Source organism: Xiphias gladius, chromosome 12 (genome assembly GCF_016859285.1).
Source record: "Xiphias gladius isolate SHS-SW01 ecotype Sanya breed wild chromosome 12, ASM1685928v1, whole genome shotgun sequence".
NCBI lineage: Eukaryota > Metazoa > Chordata > Actinopteri > Istiophoriformes > Xiphiidae > Xiphias > Xiphias gladius.
In genome coordinates, this window is record NC_053411.1 from 7,746,433 (window position 1) to 7,773,886 (window position 27,454).

A 27,454-nucleotide genomic window follows, 5' to 3' on the forward strand; every position below is an offset into this window, starting at 1 on the left:
CGTCCTGTTTACCAGGGTCCCGATCAAACCGAAATGACAGATGAATTGGAGCAGGGAAAAAGAGGTAGCAAAAATTAGACACGACCAGGGAAGAAGTCTGGAATAATCTTGTTGAGTGGGAACGGCTTAAAAACAGCCCCTTTTCTGCACGAGGGCTGCAGGAGACCACAAACAACACCGTTGCGGGCTATTCGTGTGAATGCTCTCCTGACTGCAGAATATCGGCCGGGGCAGCCTTTCATTAAGATGAAAGTACGTCTCCTTCAGGCGTCCACCGTCACCCGCAACCAGAAAACCACCGAGCATCACTCAAACTCTGCACGTCTCTGCAGCCTATCAGCGCGGAACGGCCCGGGAGTGTGTTTCTTTAAGAATGTAAGGTGGGTGAGCCCCTTTTCCTGACGCACGCCTGGTATGCAAACATAAATTTAGCAGCAACGTGTTTGCCGGGGGAACAAAATATCTGGAAGCGACCGTTAAGTGTCATGTCGTCTGCGGCAGTTGTTGGCTGACTTTTAACTTTTTCCCCCCTCTCTGTACCACGGGAGCCCGAGCGCAGCGCGGAGAGGAGAGCGGACCCATTTTCCCCCCTGAGTGACCGGGCATACTGGGACACACGGACGGACAGAAAAGCGGGCAGCCGGAGTCGCCTCTCTCCACTTTGGTACCACTGAATTGATCGGCGTCAGAGATGACAGCGGGCTGCTTGTGGTCGACTGGACTGGTCCTTCTTGCTTGTGTGAGGGTAAGCTGCAGCGGTTTCCTTCCAATTAATACGACTTGGCCAGTCATTTAACATTTGAGAGGAAGGCGCGTCACGTCAGCTCGGGGCAGATGCGGTGGTGAAGTTGACGCACTAAGGCAACTGTTGTTGTATCCTTGTTGACTTAAATAAACGCTGGCTTCAATCGTTTTTAACTTTTACTCAGATTATTGACAAAAAAAAGAGACACCTGTTGCTTTTAATTTGACCTCTCCTCTGTTTCTAGGGGTCACAAGGTACATTTTTATTATATCCATATGTAGTTTATCACAGGACTGCTCTGATACTACAGATTTATACAGGAGCCATAACTGGTACCTAAATAGCTTGTCCCACCAGGAAACTCACTGGAACAGACCCTGGCGTTAGGCCATCAAATAAAGATTTAGTTAACTTTGATTGATTATGCATAAATTTCATGTTGAGTGGTTTTCATCATCCTCCAGTAATGCTGGAACATGTCCAATTCTGCTTTGCAGAGGATGAGATAATGAAGAGTGTGCTGCTGTTGCAAGTCTTAAGTGATGTTATGTTATAGAAAACCATGGGTAGATGGTAGTAGGCTTGGAAAAGCAGTTTGTCTATGCTCAAATGCTTTGATAATCTGTGGTAAAATGTGGCAGGAATAATGTGTATTTAAATTATGTCATGCAGCAATTATATAACAGCTCTCTAAAGTCGAGAGGCAGACTTCATTTTGCCTTGCACTCATAGACCTGAAATTTAATAGACAGAGCATGGGTCATCCTTCAAAAGGTCACAGCTTATCAGTCCTGCATTGAACAAACTTCTAAAATCAGTACACTCAGCTTACACTAATCACTACTGAAATAGTTTTACTTGATATCTCCTAAAGGCCTGTCATACACATGCATCATTCACGCTGGCCAAGTTGTGTAAGAGCTGACACACGCTGCATAACGGCACAGGAAGAGCTGAGCAAGAGTTTTAAGTGGAGCACAAAGCAGTTGTTTGGCCTGCAGACAGACTTTAGGGTTTAAACAGAGGGGCGGGATGCCACTGTCAGCATGTGTAAATGACCACGACAGGTGCTAATAGCACTTCAAGGTGATTTGGGCTTCAGATACCCTGGCTGCCGTTTAGTCCATCTGAGCACGTCCACACTGTAATCAGTGAATGTCAGTGACAGAGACGCGCTCAGGGCTTTGCAACTCTTTCCAGGCCACTGTCCAGTGCTGGCCTGGTTATGTTACAGTTTAAATATTGGGGAGAAAAATCATGAAATGGCAAATTAATCGTCTTCATATGAGTACAAGCATCGGTGTAAGACTGCTGAAGGTCTGAATTAGGATGTTTGATTAAGTTAGCATAGACTAGCTCTTAAAATTAATCCCTGTTACATAATATTGAGGACTAAATTAGATAAAAATGTCATGTGAACTGAGTCATTTTTATGTGTCAGATGTTTTCCTCATGTTAGTGGTACTCAGAAGGGCGCGTGTTAATTCTCTTACATTGACAGAATGTTGTTTGTGATGAAAGTGCATTATATATGATTGCACTCAGCTCAATGAGCTGTTTAGTTCAGGGTCCAGAATTCTTGACACAATACGCCCTCAGGCTGACTTCTGTGTTACAAGTGGCGGCAGTTTGATTATTTTGTGTGTCTGTCACATAGCGAGACTGACTAATAACTCAGCCGGGTTTTTGCTCAAGTGGTCGAGCGATTGCCAGCACATGACAAGCTTTCCCATCTGTGCAAGGAGTGACTGTGCAGCATGAGTCAGCACTGGACATTTATCTGTTCACACACACCAAAGTGACCCAGTGCTTTGCTTCAGAGACCAGGGATCAACAAGTGCTGCCTCCTGGGGTCTCTGCTATGCACTGGCCTTTTCTTTTCATCCTTGCTCTTAGGTCAAAGTCTCTGCATTGCTATTTGACAAAAGACTGAGAGTGTATATTTGTGTGTATGGCTGTTGGATGTTGTGTGATATGTGTGTGTGGGCCAAATGGCCTGTGGCTCCAACCCTAAATGGAATAGACCTTCCTTTGTGGGTGACATAATGACATACCTCAAGTGATTCTTGGAGGGTCTTGTTGCTCTCACTCCATTCCCTTGATTTGTGCAGCAAAGTGGAACGATCCAGAAACATTTTTTTTCCCTTTTTGCTAGATGAGGATTTGAAGCTGGTTGTGTGTGCAGGAGGCTGTGCCCTTATAAGACACCCAAGCATCTCTCTGAGCACCAAGGTTAGTGGCTTAAACAATGATTTGGCACCTGCTAGGGCTATGGAGCAAAGCAAATCCTTGTTGCATGCTTTGGTTCTGTTCTTTTTGGCACTTTCCTCTATGTGCCTCTCATTGTTTTTGCCCTGTGTGCTTTTTTGTAAAGGTTGAATATTTCTTAAGTGTTAAATCTTAATGTTGTATTTGCGAGTTTTTCAAAATTAGACTTATAGATAGGGGTGCACCAATCCAACTCTTTTCCCCCTAGTGCTGATTTAAGGCAGTGGTTGATACCAAATACTGTTCCGATACCAGTGGTCTTTTTTTCCAAAATGTAAAATCTGTGTCTTTGTGTCAAACTTATCAGTTTATTATTACTTATTAGCTACAAATGTAGCTGCTCAAGTTGCTAAAAGTTCATTTTTAAAAAGATGGAAAGGTAGTTCTTCTCATTTATCATGTTTCATGTAAACCTCTGTGTGCAACTAATTAAGATGTGTAAGCTAACATGAACAACCAACTTAGCTCCTCCGCAGTGCTTTTGAGCTCCTCTTGTTAAAAGTTTGTGGTTGATCATGTCAATTCTTATTTCCTGAGCCATTCTCCTTTTATGAAGCTTTGTTAATCATGTAATAAAATGTATTCTCTCCATGCCAAGCTTCAAATGACCTGTCTACAAAAGGTGCAGAAAACATAAACAATTTTTTTTTGGAAATGCTAGCAAGCTAAGCTTATGTTAGCTAATGCTAGCTAGTTTTACTTCAAAGGTGTACCACTGCTTTCACATTAAGTTGTATTTATTAAGAAGCAAAAGCAGGAAGGGAAATATCAGTGAAAGCATTATGCATGTTAGCTTACCACTGCAAATAAACAGAGTGAAACCGAAAACTGTATTTAATGTGGTTTGGTGACTCGACCCACTCGATAAGGTCAGTATTGGCACCTACACCTGAAGGGACATTAAAGGACAGAAGATTAAAACTTAACTAAAAACTAACTGGGTGTGTGCTCAGTGTACTTTTTTCCCAACAAGGTTTCAGGTGAATAAATCAGGGTAAGTTTTGTAATATCATTGCTTCAAATAAAATACAGCAGGCAAACAGACTTTGACAATGATATCTCTATTGAAGTTGGTGATTACGCTCCTTTTGGGAGTGAGTGGAAAATGACATGTTTTACGGTTTTCAACATATGATGGATATAATTTGGCTGCCAGACTTTTTCACGGTGTTTGCCTGCCACTATCACTTTACTAAATGCCTTTCTTCAAATTACTGGGCTGGAATTCAAAAGAAAATTAGCCAAAAAACCAACCGATTTTGATGTTTATTCAAGGAAATGGTCCCTCTCAGAGTCTTAATGCAGTGAGCAGAGTGTAGTGAAGCCTCAGGATGGGGAAGCTTTGGGGTCTAATGGCAAGATTAAGTGGGGTCACAGCGTGCAAATGGTCCCAAGTGAGCATCCGTCAACAACAACATCTCTTGTTCTCTGAAACATGCTCCGTGGCTTGATTACTTGATCATAAAGACCACAAACTATTCAATTAGCTTTCATGAGTGCCTTTGTTCTGGACGCAAGTGGAATGGGAAGTGAATTAATTTTGAGAGGGATTGGTCCCACTTGAGGAGTAAAGGAAAAGGCTTCAGAGAACATCTGGCCAGTGATGGATGGATGGAGCAAGTTTTTGGAGTGCGTTAACAAGACCGAGTGTTTTCAGTTACGCAGCAAAAGCCTTCATACTCATCTCATTGTTCCCATCTGGGCTTAATTTGTGGAGGGAGACTGAGGGTTGCTAAGTGTAGAAGTGCGGAAGTGTGTGTGTATGTGTGTAATGTTACTCATATTCCAAGGCCAAAATTCACCGGTACTCATGTTTGCACAAATTGCCAAGGTACCCAAGAAATGTTTCACTTTTCATGAAGTGCCCTTCCTGGCACAGTAGCAATTTTTTCTCTGTGTCCTACTCAGGTGTTTCAGGATACAGCTCTTCCAACCCTTGAAATCCAGAAAGCAGGCATTCATCCCCATAAAGCCAACCCAAAAGGAAGTAGCTTCACACCATTCTCAGTGGGCCAGTGAAGGAAAAGTCCTGCAGAACAGAACAAGAGATGGCAGCTTCTATTGAACGTTGAGTCCCAAAGAAAGCTCAGTTTCTTCAGCCAATAGCTAGGCTTAGGTCTAGCACTAATCTCTAATTTGTATATTTTCTCTGACCTCATTGCAAATCCTGACACTGCCAGTTCCTTTGGTTCAAAGAAGTCATTGTAGAAATAATAATTAAAAAAAACAAAACAAAAAAAACATGACACAACTGGAGAAAGTATTAAATTAGACCGGGCTAGTTTTTCTGGGGGATGAGCTTGTCTCTTGTTTTGTAATTTGTAAAAGACTGTTTCCCCCTTTTCATTATCCCAGTGATGACTTACAGTACACTTGTTCCTACTGAAGAGGCAGATAGACGAATCAATGTATTCCTCTATTCCAAACTTTTCTTTCCTCACATCAGGAAATGATGAGTAAACCAGGCCTTGTGAAAATTGAAAAGATGTGGAAAGGACAATATATCTTTTGCTGTTTTTCCTCTACAAAATCTTGTGGAACTTGATATTGTTGTTTGCCTTTCAGACACTTGATGCTGAGTTCTGATAACATGCTGTGACTGACTGCCCAAATTGGCCTGTGCCAGTAAAATGGCATAACTTGCTGGAATCATGTTGCATTGCATGTGCCAAGTGTATGCACAAGGGCATGTTGTTCAGGCTTCAGTATCAAAAATTGAGTTTTTGTGGTTTTATGTGGCTCTCAGGAAATTGAATATGTCCTATTGTGCCACACACTGCAAAACTCTTGATTTTATATCAGACTGCTGTCACGCATTGAAAAAGAACTGCCAGCAGATGGCAACATTACAGCAGAAGGACCTTTTGTGTCCAGTTCAGCAGTGGCGGCCTCTGTGGCTCCCACACCCATCACAGATAGTCAGCTCTATTGTGATTTTGCAGGTGGCTGCCCTCCGTCCCCTCTCCGGTTCCTCTGGAGCCCATTGTGAATGTATTTGCTCCTTCGTCATGAGGTTTATTTGTTATTGCCGAACTTGAAAGCTGAGCCTCTGGCATCCTGTTCCTCTGATGAAACGTCTTGGGCTCCATCTGCAGTGAGCCCATGTCCCCTCCATCAGTGTGATTGAGCTTTGTTGTTTTATCCTGTTGTGTGTTCCTGAACGCCAGCTCAAACTTCATTTGCAACAGCCGGGGCCCTCTGTGCATCATCTGGCCTCCACATTTTTCACACACAGCCGATCTCAAAAGCCACAGAACCTTGCAGTCGAGTGACTCTGCCTCGGCTTTAGCACATGCGTCTAGTTCTATCTGTTCTGTTCTGCCCCGGCCTTGACCTCCGGTCTGTCCCAGGGTGGGATTGCAGCAGGAGTGCCGGGGAGTGTTGCAAACAGGAGGGGAGAAGCAATTCTCAGGCCGCTCTTGTGAAGGCTAATTAGAGGGGAAGGCAGGTTGGAGGTGTGTGTATTTGTCTGTGTTTTTAAACAGGAGGATCGTCAGCAGAGAGGAAGAAGCCAGATTGGATGCTTAAAAGGGAAGGAGAGAGGAGAGAAAGAAGGAAGGAGGAGGATAATAGAAGCTAAAAGGTCAAGAATGGTAGAGAAAAAGAGGGACAGGATAAAAACATCTGAGAGATGTATAAGACAATAATTACACTTTAGGCTTTTAGAAGTGGAGTCAAGTTAGAGGACTAAAAAAAAATGTTTTTTGTGGAAAATGATGTCATAGGTATTAGAGGAATTGATGTGTTAATAGGAAAACTAATGTTACGTAGAGGTCAAAGCCAAAACCCTCACCATATGTAGCAGCTGAACAAGAATAAACCTGAATAACATCTTTGTCAATTACCACAAGGTAAGGTAAAACAGTAGAATTTGACAAAACCATCGCAGACTTGGAGAGGTAAGGATGGAGGCAAGTGCCACGTTTGGGGATAGAAAAGAAGATTGGAATATTTATGGAGTGATATAGATGTGGATTTAGATGAGAGCAAGAAGAGAAAAGGACACACAGACACATGGATGTCTGTAGAAATGGGGAAAAAAAGAGCTAAATTGATGGAGTGAGAGGGGAAGAGTTGCATGAAGCATGCATGGAGACCAAAAGGCCAAGTGGGAGTAATGTAGAACAAACCCACCAGCACAAAGTTGGGAAGTAAAACATAAATATTCAACTGTAGCTTGTTGGAGAAAATGGAGATGCCGTAATTCCAGATTCACTGACTGCTTGACAGGCATAAAAAACAAATACAACGCCAGTTATCTTTCTCACTGACCTCACTTTTTGGGAAAGGGGAAAAAGAGGTTGCATATGAGTGTGAGAAAGGTTACGTGCAAGGGGAAAAGAAGGGATGGAAAGCTAAATCCGGTGGAAACATGATTGACTGAGGATCTGCAGAGCTGGTGCCTGACAGGATCTCCACGGCCGGCTGCGGTGAATGTTTGTCAGGCTAATGATGCTTCCTGGGGTTCCAAATTCTGCTTCGCCCTGTGGCCACATGTGCTTTGAGTAAATGTTTCGCCACCATAACTAAACACCGGAAACCCCGTTACGAATGATGTGCCATTAGGATTACTACGCATACACTGACAGGAGCGGATTGATGAGCAGGTAACCATACACGCTCACAAAATATGTGTCGTTGTGTGGAGCTTCCTGTAAATATGCATGTGTCAGTGACCATGTAGACCTTTCCCATATTTCCCATTTACAACAAAAGGGCAGTGGTTGAAGAAGTATTCAGATCCTTAAGTAAAACTAGCTATACTGCGCTGTAAAAATGCTCCATTATAAGTACAGCTCCTGCATTTTTATTTTATTTATGACTGGAATTTATTTAGCGAATCAATTTGATATATTAACATGCTGTGTTTGCCTCTCTTCATGCAGTAGCAGTTTTCATTGTTACTGGCATGTCCAGTCCATGCAATTCAAATATTAATGCAGAATCAATATTACATTCTTGCCAACAGGTGTCACCAAAATCAACCAGAACTGAAATCATGACCTTAAAAAATAGTTTGACATTTTGGGAAATACACAAATTTGCTTTCTTGCTGAGATGTACATGAGAAAAGCAATAGTGCTCTCATACATGTCTGCTAAATATGAGACTACAGCCAGCAGACGGTTAGCCTAGCTTAGCATAAAGACAAGAAACCTCAAATTGACGACAAGATTCCAGGAAGTTACTGCCACTGACCAAGAAATAGTCCCGCACATAACCCCCCCGTAAAACTGCGAACTGTCTTGGGGTTTTTATGCACATTAAAAAAACAAGAAATAACATGTCTTTAGTACTTTAGTGATCTTTGCTAGGTGGATTGTGTTTGCTTTGGACAGAGCCTGGCTTGCTCTTTCCTGGGTCAGGAACAGCTGGGCTTGTGCTAAGCTAAGCTAACCGGCTGCTGGCTGTACAGGAGCTTCATATTTAATGGACCCATGTAAGAGTGGTGTCAATCTCCTCATCTAAATCTTGGCAAGAAACCAAATATGTGTATAATGGACATTTGATAATATGATTTGCATTTAAGATTTGTCTTCAAAGTAACTAGTAACTGTAGCTGTGGTGCATACTTACTTTCCACCACTGCAAAGGTGTTTTTTAGTGTGTGTCTTTAGTCTTGTGACTTCTGTGTGTGTGATGTGGCCAATGGAGCAAAGGGTTTATCTACCTTCCTCATTCTCAGGCTGCTCACGGGGATTACTTCGGCCATGGTGCCCTCTATGAAATGCACTTACACAAACACACACACACGCACACACACACTGGGGTGTGTAGTGAGACAGGACAGATGTAATAGCAATAGAAAAGACTTGCAAGCCCCTGTAAATACGACTGGGTCTCCCCTTTGAGGAAGCCCCTGCTTGGGAAATCTGTGTGGTCTTGGAGCATGTGCGTATAAAGTACATCTTAAGTGTGTTTATAGGTTATTTCTAAGCATGTGGGGGTGAGGAAGTAGTTAGGAGGTTGTGGGAAATTAAGCCAGCTTTACATCGATTTGAAAATAAAGTTAAATTTTCACAGTGGCACATGTATGTTTGGTGGTATTTTGGTGGTATGTCTTCATCTGAGAAGATTTCTGCTCTGACTCTGGAGGCGGGTCTGAACTACGAGCGAACTTGACCGTGGACTTTAAATGACCTTTATTTAAATTTTTATGTTTTCAAAAAACCTGTACAGTCTTGTTGTTTTGCATGTAGTGCAGTGATTGATGCTTGACCTCTGAAAATAAATACCCCCGTGAGAAAAATGCACCTGCAGGTCACTGTTGTTTTCGGTCGTCGGCTCGGGGACAGCCTTTGTCTCACCGTGGTGTTGCATTTGAAGTGCCCCTGTGGAATTCTGTCCCCGGATACCTCTGTGTTGTGACATCATCCAGATTGGCATCTCACTCTGATCTCAGTGGGGGGACGTGTACCACACACAAAAACAGTCTCACATGCCCCCAGCTTGTTTGAATCTGTCGTCCTTCGGTCCGAATCCTCTCAGCACTCCTCCTCCCTGTCCCCCTTCTCCTCGTGTCTCCCCGATGACAGGTATGCGGCTTGAAAAGTATTTGGCAACCATGACCTGGAAAAGCGCACATTTGACATTGAGCATGTCACTCACCCTTCATTTTTCCCCACTCCTGCTTCACCCCAATGGGACATAATGCTCTCTTAAATAAGGCCTTTTGTGTTATCGGTACAGATTCTTCTCTCATCTCAGCATGATTTGCTTCATAGCTGGCATAGTTGGGATTGTGGTCACCAGGTGGCCTGTGAAGCCACCTAGATGATATGACAGATAGTGGAGTCGGCTGCATATGAATATATAAGCTCAATGTTGAGAGACAGATGGACTGACAGACAAACAGAGCAACCTGTAGACAGACAGTAAACTACCTGGGGGTAAGGTGCAGGGCAGGTGAAACCACAACTGGAGTATGTCCTGCTTCTTGTAGGCTGTTCTTATTACAATTATTGACAGAGTCTCTCACACCCCTTAGACTGTTTTGTTTCAGTAACTGTTAGAGGCCTGAAGAGGTAAATGCATCCAGTATTTCACAGAAAAAACTAAAGATTAGAGAAATGTCAGAAAGAGAGAATCTCAATTTGAGCAGCAGAACATTATTTTTCTTCTTTCCTGCCCCACTAATCATTTCAAGACCCCTCCGATTTGTCTTGGGACCTCTTGCTTGGGTCCCTATCCCCTTGTTGTGAACCACTGATATACTGCATCCATTTCATATAGGCTGCCACTAATTATTATTTTCATTCTTGATTAATTGATTGAGTGTTTTTTGATGCAAAGATTATTTATTAAATTTGTAAAATGTCCAAAAATAATGACAATTGTGATTAAAAAAAGTCTAAGAGCCTCAAATCTCTTGTTTTGTTCAACAACAGCCAAAAATCTGTTTTGGACTGTTCCAACACATTCAATTTTTAACAAAGAGAAAAGCAGCAAATCCTCACACTTGAGAAGCGGAATCTAGGCTGACATTTTACTCAAAAAACAAAATTAAAAAAAAAAAAAAGATTATTAAAATTGTTGATTACTATTCTGTTTGTTGACCAGTTTATTAATTGGCTAAGCCTTTCAGCATGGAAATGGTTTAACATTTGTAGTTTGTTTGTTGTTTTCTCATCTAATCTCTCTATCCTTGCTCCATGTGGTTTCTAAGTAAAGCCTATTCTAGGGTCCATTAATCCTTAGATTACATTATTTTGTTTATAATAAAAAGTTTTACTCAGAGTGGAAGATCAGCGAAATGAATGACTCTTACCTCTAACCCCAAAAACAAAACCACATCTCATCTGATAAACCTGCTGACATTTTAAATTACTGCAGGGAAACATCTGTCTGTTCATCTGTCACAATCAATACTTCATAGAATATTTGCTCCAGGTGTAAACTACACCACAACATCACACTACTGTCAGAGTGGATGCTGATGATAATTTAATGGCAAAACAAGTTGACATATTCAGGAGTGTATTGCATGGAGTGAACAGCCCCATTTATCAGAGACATTTAGTTTTTATTATTGAATTATTTTCTTAGTAGGAAGGTGGAATGAGGGAGAGTCTTGCTGGATTTTGACTGGCCCAGAGAGAAAACAGGGATGTTTTCACTGACAAAAAACAGCAAGCTGTGTGTGTATTCGTACAAAGAGGGAGCAAGAGCCATTTACGTCTGTCTTCTTAGTGCATCAGGAACAGAGAAATTTGGTGAAAGACATGTGTGTGCCAGTGTGAGACAAGTGCGTTAGGTGACGCTGATTGGCAGGAGGGAGCATCAGGAATGTGGCTGGCTGCAGCTCTCTGTGGGACAGGTACAAACCGCTCTATCATCGCATGAGAGAGTAATCATTACGGGCAAATCATTACATGATCAGAGGGAACCAGGTCTGTGCCAAATATGCGCTGCCCTCGAGAATTTTGGGGAGAGGAGGGAAGTCCGTAACGGTGAGGGAATGATGGAGAGAAAGACGGAACATAGACAGAGAGAGAGAGAGAGTATGATACACACAGGATTAAGATTGCCAGATAATATTAATGTGAAAGGAGGAGGGAGGGTAGCTTTTTAAAAAAAATGTTTTTCAGAGACACACCAGAATCATTTATCCAGTTTATACCAGAGTGATAGAAGGCAAGTCAGGAGGGTTTTTGGGGATCAGTGGCCAACAGAAGTAATCTTTTGTTATGAGGAGTATATACAAATCAAATGTTAACTTTTACAGTCAACACTCAAACGGCTCTGAGCAACTCTCAAATCTGTTTGGCACAATCAGTTTGAAATACTTGGTACGATTCTTGTCAGATTCACTGGAAAAAAAAAAAAATACAGAAAAAGATCATTGTTTTGATGAACAATTGCAGTTAGTTTTCCCGTGACTGCTTCACAAATAAAGCCACACTATGTTTTGCCAGCCTAATGCTTTTAATGTGAAGCAGCGGCAGTAAGAAGTGTTCAGTTTACGTTAGCAGTAACTCGATGGAGCTCTGCCATAATGTAAAGTGAGCGAAAAGTAAATAGTGAGGCTGATATCAATGAGATAAAATTACAAACTGTAACACTGCATTACATGCATACATTGTTTCCTGTGGAAACCTTGTGTCTAGGTAGTCAGTTTGAATTTAGTGTGGGAATGGTGGACTCACCCACTAACAATGAAAAGTACTGCAGGGAGGTAATGAATGAATGTAAATACAGCCAATGGCTACTGCTGGAAAAAAAAAAAGACTACTATAAATAATAGGGAAAACTGTAAACAAATTTCATTATTTTTGGACTTTTTGCAAATTTAATAAATAATCTGTGCATCAAAAAATACTCAATTAATCAAAAATGAAAATAATAATTAGTGGCAGCCTATATGAAATGGATGCAGTATATCAGTGGTTCACAACAAGGGGATAGGGACCCAAGCAAGAGGTCCCAAGACAAATCTGAGGGGTCTTGAAATGATTAGTGGGGCAGGAAAGAAGAAAAATAATGTTCTGCTGCTCAAATTGAGATTCTCTCTTTCTGACATTTCTCTAATCTTTAGTTTTTTCTGTGAAATACTGGATGCATTTACCTCTTCAGGCCTCTAACAGTTACTGAAACAAAACAGTCTAAGGGGTGTGAGAGACTCTGTCAATAATTGTAATAAGAACAGCCTACAAGAATCTTCAGGATTATAATTTAACATTTACAATGACTAACTGTGCAGTTAATGCAGTGTAAGAGTGAAACACAGCACATATCCTACCTGAGTGTTTAATCACTTACCAACATATTGTGATGACTAATGTCCTGATCTTATCTTCTTACATTCACTCTTCAAAGAAATGTTTAAAGAGAATAAAAGAAAGTGAACTCAGTTTATACTCCACTGACCTGCGTCTCTCAAACACACATTCCCTGCACATTAACCTTGATAATAGTAGAACAGAAGTATTTCTTGTACTTCATTTAAAAAAATAAAAATGGTTGCATTCTCTCAGTGTAGTTAGGCATGTAACAAATGATTGTGAAAAATGTTTGCATATTTGATTGGCATTTCTTATATTGCAGGTAGTTTGAAACTAGATTACTTTTATATTTGACTCCCTTAGTGTTTTACTTTAGCTGCTCCAAACTCTGCAGACTGCAGAGAGAAGGCAAGTGGGCCAGTGTATCCAGAATAAGTGACTAAACTTTCATAATATTAACTGGACAATGTAACTGGAAAAATATATAAAAACCATCAAGTTATTTTTCCCATAGCACATAGCATGTTAGTCAGAAGTCAACTTAGCAACAGTTGGTCGATCAATCAGCTCCGTATTTAGTCTGAGCACATTATAGTTCCACCTAAATGTAACTGGCAATGAATCTTTTTTACATAACAGGTTTGGAATTTATTGCATTTGCCCAAAGCTAACAAAATGCCACTCTCTCACCTCAGATTGAATGATGCTTACTCGCCCAGTGTTAATATTATAATATGTGGTTGTAATTGCAGTGGCTTAATCTATGCTGACAACAAATATTTTTGCAGGGAAATATTTTCCTTAAAACCAGACTGAACTTGCAGACCATTAATTTACACAGCAGATGTGGACTTGGGCAATGCTAACAAAACATTTAGGTTAACAAATCACTATGATACTGAAAGACAGCTACCCAAGTGTTGCAGTATGGCACGGTGGAGCTTTAACTTAAAATGTAAAAGTGTAAACCCATTTGTGAATCAAAACATGTATAGCATACGTATGAAGTTACTGTTTGCATGAAGCAACAGCTGTTAAGTAACTGGAGCTGCTGCGTGCAGGTGTGTCAGGCAGACACACTGCCTTGAGGTGCAGCAGATGATGTAGGTTCATGTTCAACAATGTGTGCCAAAACTGTCTTCCTTTTTTTTTTTGTTTTTTTTGTTTTAACTTTTATCTGTGCAACCATGTGTGTCTGTAATGCAACCTTAGGTGATACCTGCTCCAACATGCTGTTATCTTTTGGGTCGTTCTGAGAGTAAATATCCAAGTGTGAGCTTACATGTGTAACTTTTCATTTTATTATCTATCTTTACATCTACTTGACATGTTTGATTTATGTCCCCCTTTGTTTGTGCTTATTAAGAAAGCCCAGTAAGCAGTGTAAAGTTATATTTACATGACAAATCCATGTTCAGTTTCCTCTAGTTAGTCTTTTTACAATCATAGCAGTTCAGGCTTAGCTCCACAGTATAGCTTTGCATGCCCATGGACTGACTCACTTAGCTCCTGCTGAGCCCTGCTCCTTGTTCTGGGGGTTCAGCCACAGCCTCTCCCTTTTCCTGGCTCTAACCTACTTCAGCTCCCAGGCTTCCTGATCCTCACGGGTCAAACCCGGAGAGAGTATTATTGAGAAAGAGGGAGACAGATGACCAGTGCATGCACTGGGTTGTGTCTTCCTCTGCAGTGCTGTGCTGAGTGAAGGTGGGTAGCAGGGCCACTGAGGGTAAGATGATTTCCTTCAGCAGAAAAAGACCCGAGAAATTGAAATATGGTAGTAGTTTGCGCAGAAGTAAGCACATTCTCATGTCAAGTTCATTTTTTATTTCAAAGAGGGTGGGGAAATTGGTGTAAGCATTCATGCCTACTTTACACCTAGCCCTCAATCTAATGTGTGTGTTTGTGCAATAATTTCTGTGCACTTCAACAAACTTTACAACCTAATTTTATAATGGTATCTGATTGGAGCCGTACCCCCTACGTGCATTGAACTAATTATTGACAAAGTTTCCAACCGTTGAGATAAATTTGGAAAGACATGGCCCTGCTTTTATGTGATGATCCAGGGCAAAGGATGGCTTGTTTTTCTTTCCGTTGTGCTAATCCAGGTTGTTGCCGAGGCTTGGCCAGTTAGTTCCCATATTTAACAGTGCAAGTGAACCCACTAAGCACAAACACACATGCACAGGCCACCTAGGACATTGTGGCTGTCAATCAGTGTCTGACATGGCAAAGGCTTTATTAGTCAAACTCTTGCATCCAGCTGTACAAGTCAAGGGCTTTTACTGTACATAAGAAGCCAGGTTGGCTCCTGGACCCTCAGTGAACTTGCATGCCCCAGTTATCTGCATGACGCAAGTGAATCAGGGCAGATCCACCACTTGTGTCTCATTAATATCAGGCACACCCAGCTGTTGTCATAATGCTTCTGCTCGGCTCTTTGTGCCTCCATCCTTTCCTACTTAATCAGTAACACTTGGTCAGCTGCTCAGTGGCAGTAATTATCTTTTCTGTCCCTCTCTGATAGGCTAGCAGTTGTCACATTTGAGATTCAAGATTGCTCACTATCATTCTTTACTACATCACAAAGAAAAACAAAGTAGTGTTTACGCTAGTTTCAAGGGTCAGGCAACAAAAGTGCAATAAAAACAACCAAAACAATTATAAAACTTACACACAGTGTTAAACACACAGCATTAAATCACATGCAGTAGTTGATGAGAAGTAAAGTGGCTGTACATAAAGTGTGTGTGTGTGTGTGTGTGTGTGTGTGTGTGTGTGTGTGTGTATATATATATATTTATATATATATATAAATACACCCATTATAGTGCAGTCTTGAAATAATAACAGGTTTCCAGGAGTAATAATAGTTTATAATAGTCTAAAAACTCAGAAACCAGAACCAGAAAATATCAGTTTGTGGTTCCAAACTCACTCCACACTTTATTAGACTTTTTTTTTCATCAGATGGAAAACATTTTATTACTCAAATTTATTGAGCTCCTGATCCAAGAGAATATGACCACTAAATAGGAGTTTTCTCACCATAAATGGTCTATTAACATTTCTGTTGTTGAAAAAAAATCGACAAGAGTAGAGAGAGATGTTAGCTGCAAAGTCATTTTGAAAATGTACAAAAAGCTCACATTGCTGTGTATGACTTCTTTCATAAAACACAACAAAAACTTTGGATAGTGCTCAGTAGGCTATTTCATGGCAGACAAAGTACAGTATGACAGTTGTTAGCTAGATTGTTAAGTTATAATTACTTTCAACCTAGTTTTAGTCGACAAAGCTAAAGACATTTTAGTCTAGTCTTTGTCAGTTAAATTTGAGGCTAGTATGAGGCTCCAACAGTCTAAGTAATAAGCCACTCCTACCGACAGCCTATTATCACAAAAGCTAGCAAACCGAAAGTGCTCATAGTGCAACAGAACAAGCGCCTAAATCAACTTTTGAGCAACAGATGGGGCGGTGAGTTGTTTTAACAGTCAGGAGCACACATGTATGGGAGTTGTTGAATACAACAGTAATTACTGTAGTTCATTTGTCCAGTGTTCGTCTTTCACACACTTCATCATAGAGGCCATTTTCCAAGATAACTTTTTATTTAGTTTTTGTCTTGTTAATATAGTGAAAAGTGTATTTTTTTTAAATCATATTTTTTGTTGAAAAAATGAATAATGAAGCTATTGTAGTTCTAGTGCCAGTTGTGATTTGTTATAGTGTCAGAAATTAATGCAACAAAAACTTTGCAGGAAAAGCAATGAACACATTCACCCTCCATCATCACTGACGGTGCCGTCACTCACAGAACACCCTAATGGCCCAGCACATGTATTTCCTTCTCTGTCCTTTCTGCGACCCATAATTCCCTTCTTCCTGCCCACCTAACTCTTAAAGATTAACAGACTGCTCACTACCTGTCCACCTGCTAGAGGCATCACATTTACGGGCACCAGGGTAATCTCTGGGGTCCAGTTGGTTTTTTAATCCTTGGAAACAGAAATAGAGAGCCCGGCTAAGGGCAGGCTGGTCAATCTCCAAGGGGATATGTTATTGGAACTGCCATTGTTCCGCTTGGGAGGCCACCTGTATCAATATCAGAATTTACTGTGCCAAATGCAACTTATTTGGATATCATGTTTCTTGGCACTACTAAGATGTTATATGATTTTACCTTGATTATTGCTTGCTTTTTTTCCAAGTGAAAAGGCAAAAAAACAAAAAAAGGCTGGCGTGTGCACTGATTTGTGGCAATGAAGGTTATTGTAAAGGTCAAGCCCTCGTTCCAAAGCAGACAGGGGTGTTTGGTAGCACCAATAGGTTACTATAAAGCTGTACTTGAAGCCTTCATTGGCTTCAGCTCCCCTCCTAACTCGAAATATACCCTCAGGATCTCTCAGTGTCACCTGGATATCTTTAGCCAATGTGAAACCCGCAGAATGTGAAGCCATCTCTGTCACGCACGCTAGCAACAATGGAATGGCTGCTTGGACTGCTTTTTGAAGGTTTTGGTTGCAGAAGCAATTTTGGAGCTATCAGATTGAAACTCAAGATGCCAGAGAAAGTCAATTCTGTCAGGAATTTCTAAGAGGGGTGTGCGCCTTTTCAAAGCTACTTTCTTAATGCAAGAAAAAAGGAAAACCTTTCATGGCCAGAGAATCGCTATCACAGTGGAGATGAAGATGCCACTATGAGGTTTTAGATTCTCAGATGTCTCCAGTATTTAAAGAGCTATGTCTTTAACTCTGAGGTTGTCCTTAAGAAAGCTACTCAGGTATTTAGATGGCCTGAATGTCTTTGATAATGAGCATGGTATTATATTTCCATAAGTAGATGAGTTGTTATGTTGAGTTGTAACACTATTCCATTGATTTAAGAGGCGATGTTGTCTGTTCTGTCACTGAGCACAGTCCAAAATTTAATGGACCCTCTGATTTTCAGTTTTCAGGGTCTGGGAGCTACATCTTCCTGATTCACATTCATACTTTACTTTATTAAATTGAGATTCTCTTCCACTTCTGACTGCATGTATTAAGCACAGTCTAAACTAAATAATTTATGCGATATGCTCCTGTCTTTATGTGTTAGCACTGTGAGTCGAGCATGATATATCTCTCCAAAAATGTACATTCCTGCAAGATGGAGGGTGTAAAGTGTGGAGATGCACTGCAAACTCATGACAAACCTGTTCCTCCTGACAAATCTTGATTCAGTGCCTCAGCTTGAGTAGATTTTAGCACTGCTAAGAGACAGCTTCCAACCACTTGGCTGTTCTTTGGTTTCATGCCACCAGGGGTTTGCTCTTCACTCTGAAAGAATAACATTTCTTACACAAACCAAAGCAACGGCCAACAAGTTTTAAGAGACAGATCCCTCGTCTCATAGCGTGAAACTTACCTGCTTTGCCAGCTAACCTGTCAAGTTTGTCCTATTTAGAGTGGAACTGTAGTCGCCCTTTTGGGAAGGCATCAGTACTGTAATACCATCACAGCAGTTTCTGTCTGCACTAACAGTTCAAAAGAAAGTCATCTGTAATGTTTTTTAAAATACATTTGATAGCAATTTTAAACAGGAGGAGTAAAGGGTATCTAGTCTTCATTTCAGTAAGCTCCATGCTCATGCTGTCTCCTATCAAACATAGTTCATTGGTGCCTAATGGATGAGGCTTACACAGCTTAGAATGAAAACCAGGGATTGTCTTTTTACGTATCATTATTGTGCCAGAACAGCACAAGAGCCAGGTCAGTCGGCCAAAGATTTGGGATGCGAGAAAATAAAAATGTCCTCCCATAGCTGAAATAGTGTTTTGTCATTAGACTTCTCTGTGAGCCTTGTGTGTTCTCTACTCCGTTCTGTACTCGCATGTTTCTGAAAAGGGAACAACAGAGAGAGGGAGGCGTCCAGTGATTCTTCAGTGGGCTTGTACTGTAGCTATGCCCGGCAGTGCCAAACCCTGCTCCCTGCTGAGATGACCCTGGGCACACGCTCCAGCTGTGCAAACATAGCCACATTGCTGAGCAGACACTCACGCCCAGGCTGAGCCAAATCCAATTATTTGCCTTGCCTTGAGCCTCTTTATTCGATTCAATTTCAGTAGCACATATTCAGCCACCTTCCTCAGTACATATGAGCTTCGCCGCCAGGCTGAACAAGACTGACAAATGTACCACTGTGGCTTCTTCTCTTCTATATTTCTCGTGTGAATATTCCCCTGGTTGTCAGCATAATTTCTTAGTCTTTTGCTCATTTTTCTCCCCATAACACTGCTGCGACAGTAGTTATCCATTTTGTTTAAGGGAGAACCACCAAAGTCAACAGGGAGGGGATGCAAGCCACTCAATTGTCAGCTAGTTGAGACAGACAGCGGGTAAAAAATATTTTTTCAGGATGGTCCAGCCCATATGAACATAAGCACACAGCCAGTTATGTTACCCCCAATGACCTTTGGTTCTTCAGGCTATCCTATTCCTTAAAGGATAATTCCACTTTAATTTAACTTGGGTAACTTTTATTTTCATAGAATTGGCAACCATTCCTATTAGTAATTGTAAACACGATTAACTGACATTAAACAGTGTGTTTGTCTGTTCTAACGTAAGCCTGCACATTAGCATGTTCCATTAACTAGCTTGCTACCTACAGTAGTCAGGATACACTTTTTATAAAAAAAAAAAAAAGCCAGCCACAGAAACCCGTTATTTGAGATATTGTTATGTTTACCAAACACACTGCTTAGTTCTCATCCTAAAAAGCCCTTTCTCTTGTTACGTTAAAGTGAAAACATTGAATTTGAATATTCAAACAATGATGCATAAATTTAACCTCTGTGTTGCTTGTCCAAGTATGTAAACTAAGCATCCAAAATTCTTTGGAATGAAATGGGTCCGATTTATATTTTTCCTTATCATACTTATGATACTAGGATTACCTAGCTCTACACTGCAATATATGAACTATGCTACTTTTGTCTTGTCCGTGTCAACTACATGAATCATCATCCTGTGAGGATGTTGTTTTTTGCCGGCGACGTGTAGCTTAGCCACAGTCTCAGGGAGGTAACGCTAGCTGAATTAGCCAGTTAGCTACAGCTGACAAAATCTGCCGGTGACAGTTGCTGTTTCAGCCAGCAAGTCGAAGGTCTAGAAATGAGACGCCTGATTTTGTCTACCTCTGTCCGAAGTCAAGAACCAATTGTCTCAAAAAGAATTTCAGATGCTACTGTTATCTCTGTAAACTCAATAAACTGCACTAACTATCCATAATTTTTTTTTTAAATTGCTAAATGTATCATCCAATCTCTTCACTCACACACACACACACACACACACACACACACACACACACACACACACACACACACACACACACACCAGCTTTCCTGTGTAACAAGAGATTTTTACGCGCTTACTTTGGGTGTTACAGTATGTCTAAACAAAGTGGTCTTTAAAAGCTTTTCGCTTGTTCATAACCTGTCTAATTGTTTCGACTTCTTGTTCTTCGCCCTCTCCTACTTCATTTTAACAATACTGCTATGTTCTCAGACCTTAGTAAGTGCTTTATTGAGTGTAACCTTATCCTAACTCACAGAAATGATTGCCATTCATCAAAAATAGGAGGCTGAAGGTGAAATCGAATTGTAATTTTCCTTTAAGTTCCTAACTTGTAACTCTGTATCACTCTGCTAAAACTTGCTGCCAGGTATACAGGTATCTAGTACAGCACAGAGTTCCACTCTCAATGGCTAAAAGCCTAACTCAGAAGCTTGGAAGCTGCAACCTCACTCAACTGATAAAGTCATTAAATAGATCAATTGTGTGCAGTTATGTCTCACTATGTGTACCTGATGTTCATTTGATCTGTTTACCAGTGTCTGTAGACAAAAGGCTGCTCCCTGCCTCTGTCTAGGAGAACAAAGGCAGTAGAAGAAGAAAAGAACGGGCTATCACATTGCCATCAGCTTGACAAGCAAAGAGGCTGATCAGACTGCAGTGAGCTGACATCTTAATGGCTGCAACCTTGATTCCCAATCTATCTTTTTCTCTTTTTGTTCTGTTAAATGTTGATTGTAGAATATTACCACAAGTATCTGATTCCAGCTACAAAGGCACATAAAAAATGCAAGTATTTTATTAAATAGTCAGTGTGCTCAGTGTGTCCAGTACTCGGAGGCAATACATTTTACTCCCATTGCAGTAATTCTACATTCAAGGCCAACTACTTAGAATTAGTCAAACACACAGACTAAGTTGTGTACACAGACGAACAGCACTTACTTCAAGAATGCTGAGTAATTCTCCCCACATATTTGGAAAGTGTCACTCTGTGCGCACCACTGTTGGAACAAGTTAAATGTTATCTTAACTGGCAATAGTTTGTTTGGGAAAGAATTTCTTCAATAGTTTTGGGTGAATTCAGTACAGTAACACCCTGACGACTGAATCTTTCCATTTCCGATGAACCGTCATGACCTTGCTTTATATATAAACTGACCGTAGTAGGCAGCAGGAGAAGCTACTTTTGGCTCTGCTGTTGCTTTGGAGCTAAATGATTTTCCTGAGATAACAAAGTGCTTGTTTGCTGGGCCCAAAGGGAGCAATGCAAAAACAAACAAATGATATGTTGTCTCTCAATGTCACTGGGCCTATATGAGAATGACTTGACAAGCTTGAATAAATTGGAAAAACAGAAGTTCCTGGAATTTGCACATATGTGTACATGCATGCAGAAAAACTGAGGACAGTATAACAGAATTATAAGGATGCAACACAAACAGCACAACAAACCTGAAACTCCCTATAGGAGTATTACTATAGTTAGTGATAATAAACACTGCACTATTTACATGGGCAGTCACATGTACTGAGACACATACAGTGCATAAAGTTAGACAAACAGAGGCCCCTCTAGTGGACTGATGCATCGTGTCAAATAAATCTCCCATGGCGTGTTTAAGAGTTCAAATGGCGCCTCTAATCTGTCTCTTTAATACATCGGGAATGTGGAGGACGAAATGTGCCAGCTCACCCCCTCACCCCCTCATCCACCCCCCACCCCCCCAAACGCCACTTTGGCTGAATCCCAGATGTCAGGGACGTCATTCATCAAACCGCTCCCTGTAGCCAGCAATTACACAAGTATGACAGGGTTGTTTTGAATAATTTTTCTTGATGTGCTATCATTGTCGCATGTCTCGGCAATCATCCTCCATTATCAGCATTAAGACACTCGTTTTCTGTGTGTCTGTCATGTTGAAATATATTTTTGTTTTACATAAGATATTGCTGATAGCAGATTGACCTTTCTTCAGAGATTTTTTTTTTTTTTCTGCTCTTTTAGTTTTTGTCTGTCAGTCTTCTGGGATAATTGCATCCTTTATAATCTCAGCATACTGACAAGACAATGGTTGGACAACATTAAGTTGTCACATTATGTTGGCGATGTCACCGTAGACTGATTGGGAATACATTATTGACTCTGATCTTCTGTGTGTGTCTCAGAAACAGTTCCCTGGGGGGATCGTCATATTTAGCGGACCCAAGACAAATCACTGGGTTTCCCCAGCTCATCTATCAGAGCGGTGATGATGATGAGGATGTTGTGGTTAGTTTGGCTGTAGGAGTATGTTGAGTGGGGATGTCTGGGAGCGTTTGCCAGACTGAGACTGGGGCTCTTCTTAAAGTTTTTCAAGTTTTTGTCTTTATATGACATTTGTTCTGGTACGGAAGGAAAATCTGAACTTGACTGTTAGCAAAAACATGTTTTTCTTTAATTGGCCAAAGTTGGCTTTATTTAGAAAATGCTGCCCTAAATGCCTCTCTAAATACAAATAGCATTAAATACAACTGCCACAGCATGAACATTAATGATAGGGAAAATATTCTGTGATGGATATCTAAGAATCTATTTCAGATTAATGTTAAAATAATGAAATTGCTCAGTCGCCAGCATAGGAGTTAGGTCAGTGGCAAACTACAGCCGGCTGGAAAATAAGAAATTTTGTTCAGAATTGAACTGCACTATTTTAGAGCATATGATCTTATCAAAAAAGTTTAAAATTTCTTCTACTTAGTTAGAGAGAAGGATAAGGGAGCTGATAAAGCCCTGTTCTGGGATTCTGCCAGATGCACACAGGCATCTGTCAAAACCTATGACTAAGATTATCTAGATTTGCATTTATCTTTGCTGGTCTCCTTACACCTGGGGCCAGATGCATAAAACTCTGCCACTGTCACTCTATCAAGTTCAGGAATAAAACTCTGTATGCACAAACATGGAAATGTGCCTTCTTTTTGCCCAGTTATAAAGCTGTGTGTACGCCTAGTGGCTGTTTTTATAAACTCAGCCATTGTGAAACTGGGCGCATTTCCACTCCGACAGATGATCAGATATAGATATCTGACAATATCAATCAATAATTCTGCCTTCTCCACCGAAGCAGCTTTCATTACGCGTGACCTTGTCAGTTACAGCTCCTGCATAATTAATTCATTACAGACACCATCATTGGCGATTATATGTCAGTCGTCTTTAATAAACATCAGAAAGATAATTAATGATTTAGTTTATAGCAGAGACGGTAAAACATCTTACGAAGTGTGTCACAATAAATGATACAATGAAAAAACATAAACACATGCTTATAAAAAGCAAAAAAAAAGTTATGACACAAAAATAATCAAAATCAAGTTTATAAATGTGGCTCTATCACTGTGTAGACTGCAAAAAAATAATCAGAGAAACTAGCAAACAACATATTATTCTTACTGATGCATTCTGTTTTTAATAAATACCAGATGATGTCTGGAAAGTGGCATGGATATTGTATGCATGCATCCTTTATACATCTAAACCCATTTCTTTGTTTTGGTTCCATTTTTTTTTTTAAGATTCATAACAAAATGTGGTGACATACATGTTGTCAGAGACAAAGACACATTTAATTACAGAGGCTCTTATACAATACGTGTACTGAAGGTTTAGAAAAGAACATGTCCTCATTAAATAGATCAATATCTATAGGGAAACATTTAATGTAATAAATAAACGTACTTATAGGTTTAACAGCCTAAATGCCATGGCCACGAATTATTCTCACAGAAAATCCCTCCAAGCCATAAAATGACAATTTGGGTTCCATAATTTATAATCGAGTTTCAAAGTTCAATCTGCAGCATTAATTTTAATCACTTAATAGGGAACACACACAACTACATCTCCAGAGTGTTGAAGGATGTGGCCATTATTGTGCACACACTGTAAAGAGAAAGCAATTGAATGTAAGCTTAGGTCTAAGTAACAGGCAGAAAACTCAGTTTACTGGTAAACATCCAAAATTCTTTCCACTTTGTGCCCAGTTTGCAGCTGACTCCCAGTAACGCAGAACACAATTGAAGACTGGAATGTGGATTATGTAGATGAGTGCTGAACAGTTAAAGATGCCACGCTACACGCAGGGCAGCATTTCATTATTTGCCTCGCTGTCAGCCAGATGAGATCAGGGCTCGAGAATGCCACAGAATATGGAATAGCTCGATGGTCAGGCAACTCCACAGATGAGGGGCTTAATTTTGGAGCAGGAATGCAACAGCAATTCGTCAGTAACCACAGACGGTGCTCTGGAGAGGAGCAGAGCTTTCATGGTGCATGTTGATGTCAGCGAACACAATTTCGGAAATGCGGGAGAAGAAATATTTTGGCCTTATATTGGCCCTGCTGTGGTATGAGAATGGTGTCTTCCCAGATTGCAGTTTCTCTCTCACTCTTACATACTAGTAAAAGATATCCTTTGCAGTACCTTGCTGAACGCCACTGAGGTTTAATTTGTTTGGCCTTCAGGCCAACAGCTTGCCAGGTTTGTTCTTTATGTATTTCAAAGAAAACACTGCTTACTGGATTGGTCTTGTGGGAGGTCTGGCATGGATGGCCTGCTTGCATTTCATGGAAGGATCCATGTTTGGGGCATTGCCACAGTCAATTCTGCAGAGACTTACAATGAGATGTAGTATTAAATAAATGGATAAAGTAAGAAAGTGTCCAGATCTCAGAGTGCTAGTTGATTTTTGGACGATGACAAACCGCCAAAAACAGCCAGAATCACCAAAATATTAACTGTGCTGCACCACTGGTCAATGTTCAGTGACATTTTTCTGACATTTTTGCAATTAAATCCAATTTTGTGAGTCCAATTTTATTCTACGTTTTTTCATATTTTACGCACTATGCATGTAAAACTTGTTTTCTCAAATGTGTTTTAGCAAAGTAAAAAAAAAAAAAAACAGCTGCAAAAAAGTGAATTGCACACTTCATAAGTATCTTCATTTGAGATAGCATTTCTGTTTATTTTGAAGACTGATACCATAAGATGGTAAATTTGAGCGTCCAGGTCAGTATGAACTTGTTCATCACATGAGCTTGTTGAGTGATCTCAAACTTATACTCCTACTCGTGTCTTGATGAGAAGTTGGTTCTTGTGCATAACTCAGATTAAAAAGTGCAGTTTGGTTCAAAACTGGTATGCTGATACATATAAAGCTACAGTTGATCAGTATATTATATTAAACTATGACATGGCTATAATAAAAAAAAAAACATTTTTAATTTGATGGGAGAAAAGGAATCATTTTCTTAGTGAGAAGCTAAAGGCTAAAACCTGAATCGAAAGTTAAAAAAGAATTTCTGGGGCGCCACTATAAAAACCCATATAAACCGTTATCATCAATCATCCAGTGACAGTCACCGTTATGTGTGAAATTACCCTGATGTTTTGAATCAGGCGTGCAGGAGCACACATGTACTCAACAGTGAACTCGTTGGCCCGCTACATGTGGAACATTGTGTTGTAATTGTGCCACCCAGCTGTCAATCCTTCTACAAACTGGTTTGATGAAGGAGGACAGATGTTTGTATTTGTGTGTGTGTGTGTGTGTGTGTGTGTGTGTGTGCACGCGTGTAGTATATAGTTATGACTGACACTACGAATTGAAATCCACTGCTTAGTTATGGCTATCTCGAAGAGCATTAATCTCCTGTAGCTGCCTTTGTCAGGGTGGGCTGCCTTGTGTTCACACACAAAGTCAGTGGTCATAGTTACTTAACACCACTGGACAGAGCCACGGATGTGCCAATGAATTGATTAGACTAATGAAAAGCTGTGAGTGAGAGCTCTCACGCAGCTTTTGCGGGCTCCTCTCTGTCCGTGTCTGATGGTTGGACTGCTGCCAGTGTTGTGTTTAATTTGATAGTATGCAGCGTTAACTCTCACTGTGCAGTAGGGATAGTTTTCAGTGCTGCTCTCATGGTTGGTTACAGCATGTGTGTGTATGGTCTGGATAATGAACTGAATGCGGGTGTTTCACATTTGATTATATATGTATCTGCACTTATGTTCTCTTCAGTACAAGCAACATGTTCACATATTCACGGGGATTAATTTCTATCAATTTCAATGAAAAATAGCTTAAAGAGGCTTTAAAGAAAGAAATATCCCGCCTCTCCTCTACTTTCATCTTCTCAGTTATATTTCATGTGCACAATAACTTTGACGGATGTGAGTTTCCCTGAATAAATATGAGACCCTAAAAATGATGTATATCGACTTCATTTATCAAACAAGATTTAATATTACAAGTGTCTCTAACTTAATCTTGTTGCACCAGGGTAGTGAATTGGCTACAAATAGAATATTCTATTTAATGTGATGTCGATCCATTATTCTTGTCAAATCTCCCCAGATAAGGTTGTACTTGTATCCCTGCCCAAACTGTTTTTAAAGACCATCTATCCCTGCCCCCTCATTGTAATTATTAACATTTAGAAGATCATCTTGGTGGGAAAGTAAAGGATGGATTCGGTCAGTCTGCCTTTGAGCCTAAGGTCAGTAAGCCAGAGGAGGAGAAGATGGATGATTTCGGGAAACTAGCTCCAGTCTCATCCCATGAAAACGTGATTTGGTCATGATTATCCACCCTCACTTAAGTTTCACACTCTTACATAACCTTCCCTCCTGCGTTACATGCTGGATTCAGTTATAACAAAGGCCCAAGGCCATCCATCATGGGCCGAGGCAGTAGTCAGGAAAACAAGTGACTTTTCTGTCTTTAAGTGGGTGTGATGGAAGATGCGAACTGGGTGGATGTCTTAAAGCAGAGCTGTTATGTCAAAGCTGAATCCAGCTGGGGTCACTCATTGGACAGAGAGCTTGGCCCAAAAAAGTTAGACCACAGGGGAATGATGAAAAGAATTTGATGATTTAGGAACCAAATCCATGTCAGTACTTTCCAGTTCTTTTATGTAATTGTGACGAACTACTGTCTTCTACATGTACATCATTGCATTTAAATCATATTTTTAGCCTTCTGTTGTGATGAACATTATGACATGTATCTTCTCAGTTACAGCACTTCACTAAAACGGCTTTAGTTGAACATTCAAGTCCTACACTGACATTTTTTCTGTGCATGGTACAGAACTTGGTCTGTTGCAGGAATAACCGGCATGTATCAGCAAATGACATGAGATGTGTCCGGATGTGGTCCTCCCCTAGTTGGTCACTCTGCCCTCAATGGCATCACCGTGGGAACCCATGAGGGTCTGTCAGTTTTTCCTGCAGCTGGTATATAATGTAATACCCAAAGGGTCAGGAGTGTCACTCCCTCCTCAGACTCATGTCATTGCACTTTGCTGTATCTTTCAGCGGGCCTGCTTTAAAGTT

General features: G+C 40.6%; 1 protein-coding gene across 4 annotated transcripts in view; it reads left to right on the forward strand.

The window, feature by feature from the left end:
- Window positions 1-427: 427 nt before the first annotated feature.
- The window catches only part of LOC120797564 (ADAMTS-like protein 1), a 100,519-nt gene continuing 73,492 nt past the window's right edge, over window positions 428-27,454 (forward strand). For all 4 annotated transcript variants that reach the window (XR_005708540.1, XM_040141341.1, XM_040141342.1 and 1 more), the window contains exon 1: window positions 428-745. Coding sequence is in view for 3 of the 4 variants with exons in the window: in XM_040141341.1 (XP_039997275.1) it covers window positions 692-745 (54 nt within the window). In the remaining variant the exon portion in view is untranslated. The remainder of the gene's footprint in view (window positions 746-27,454) is intronic.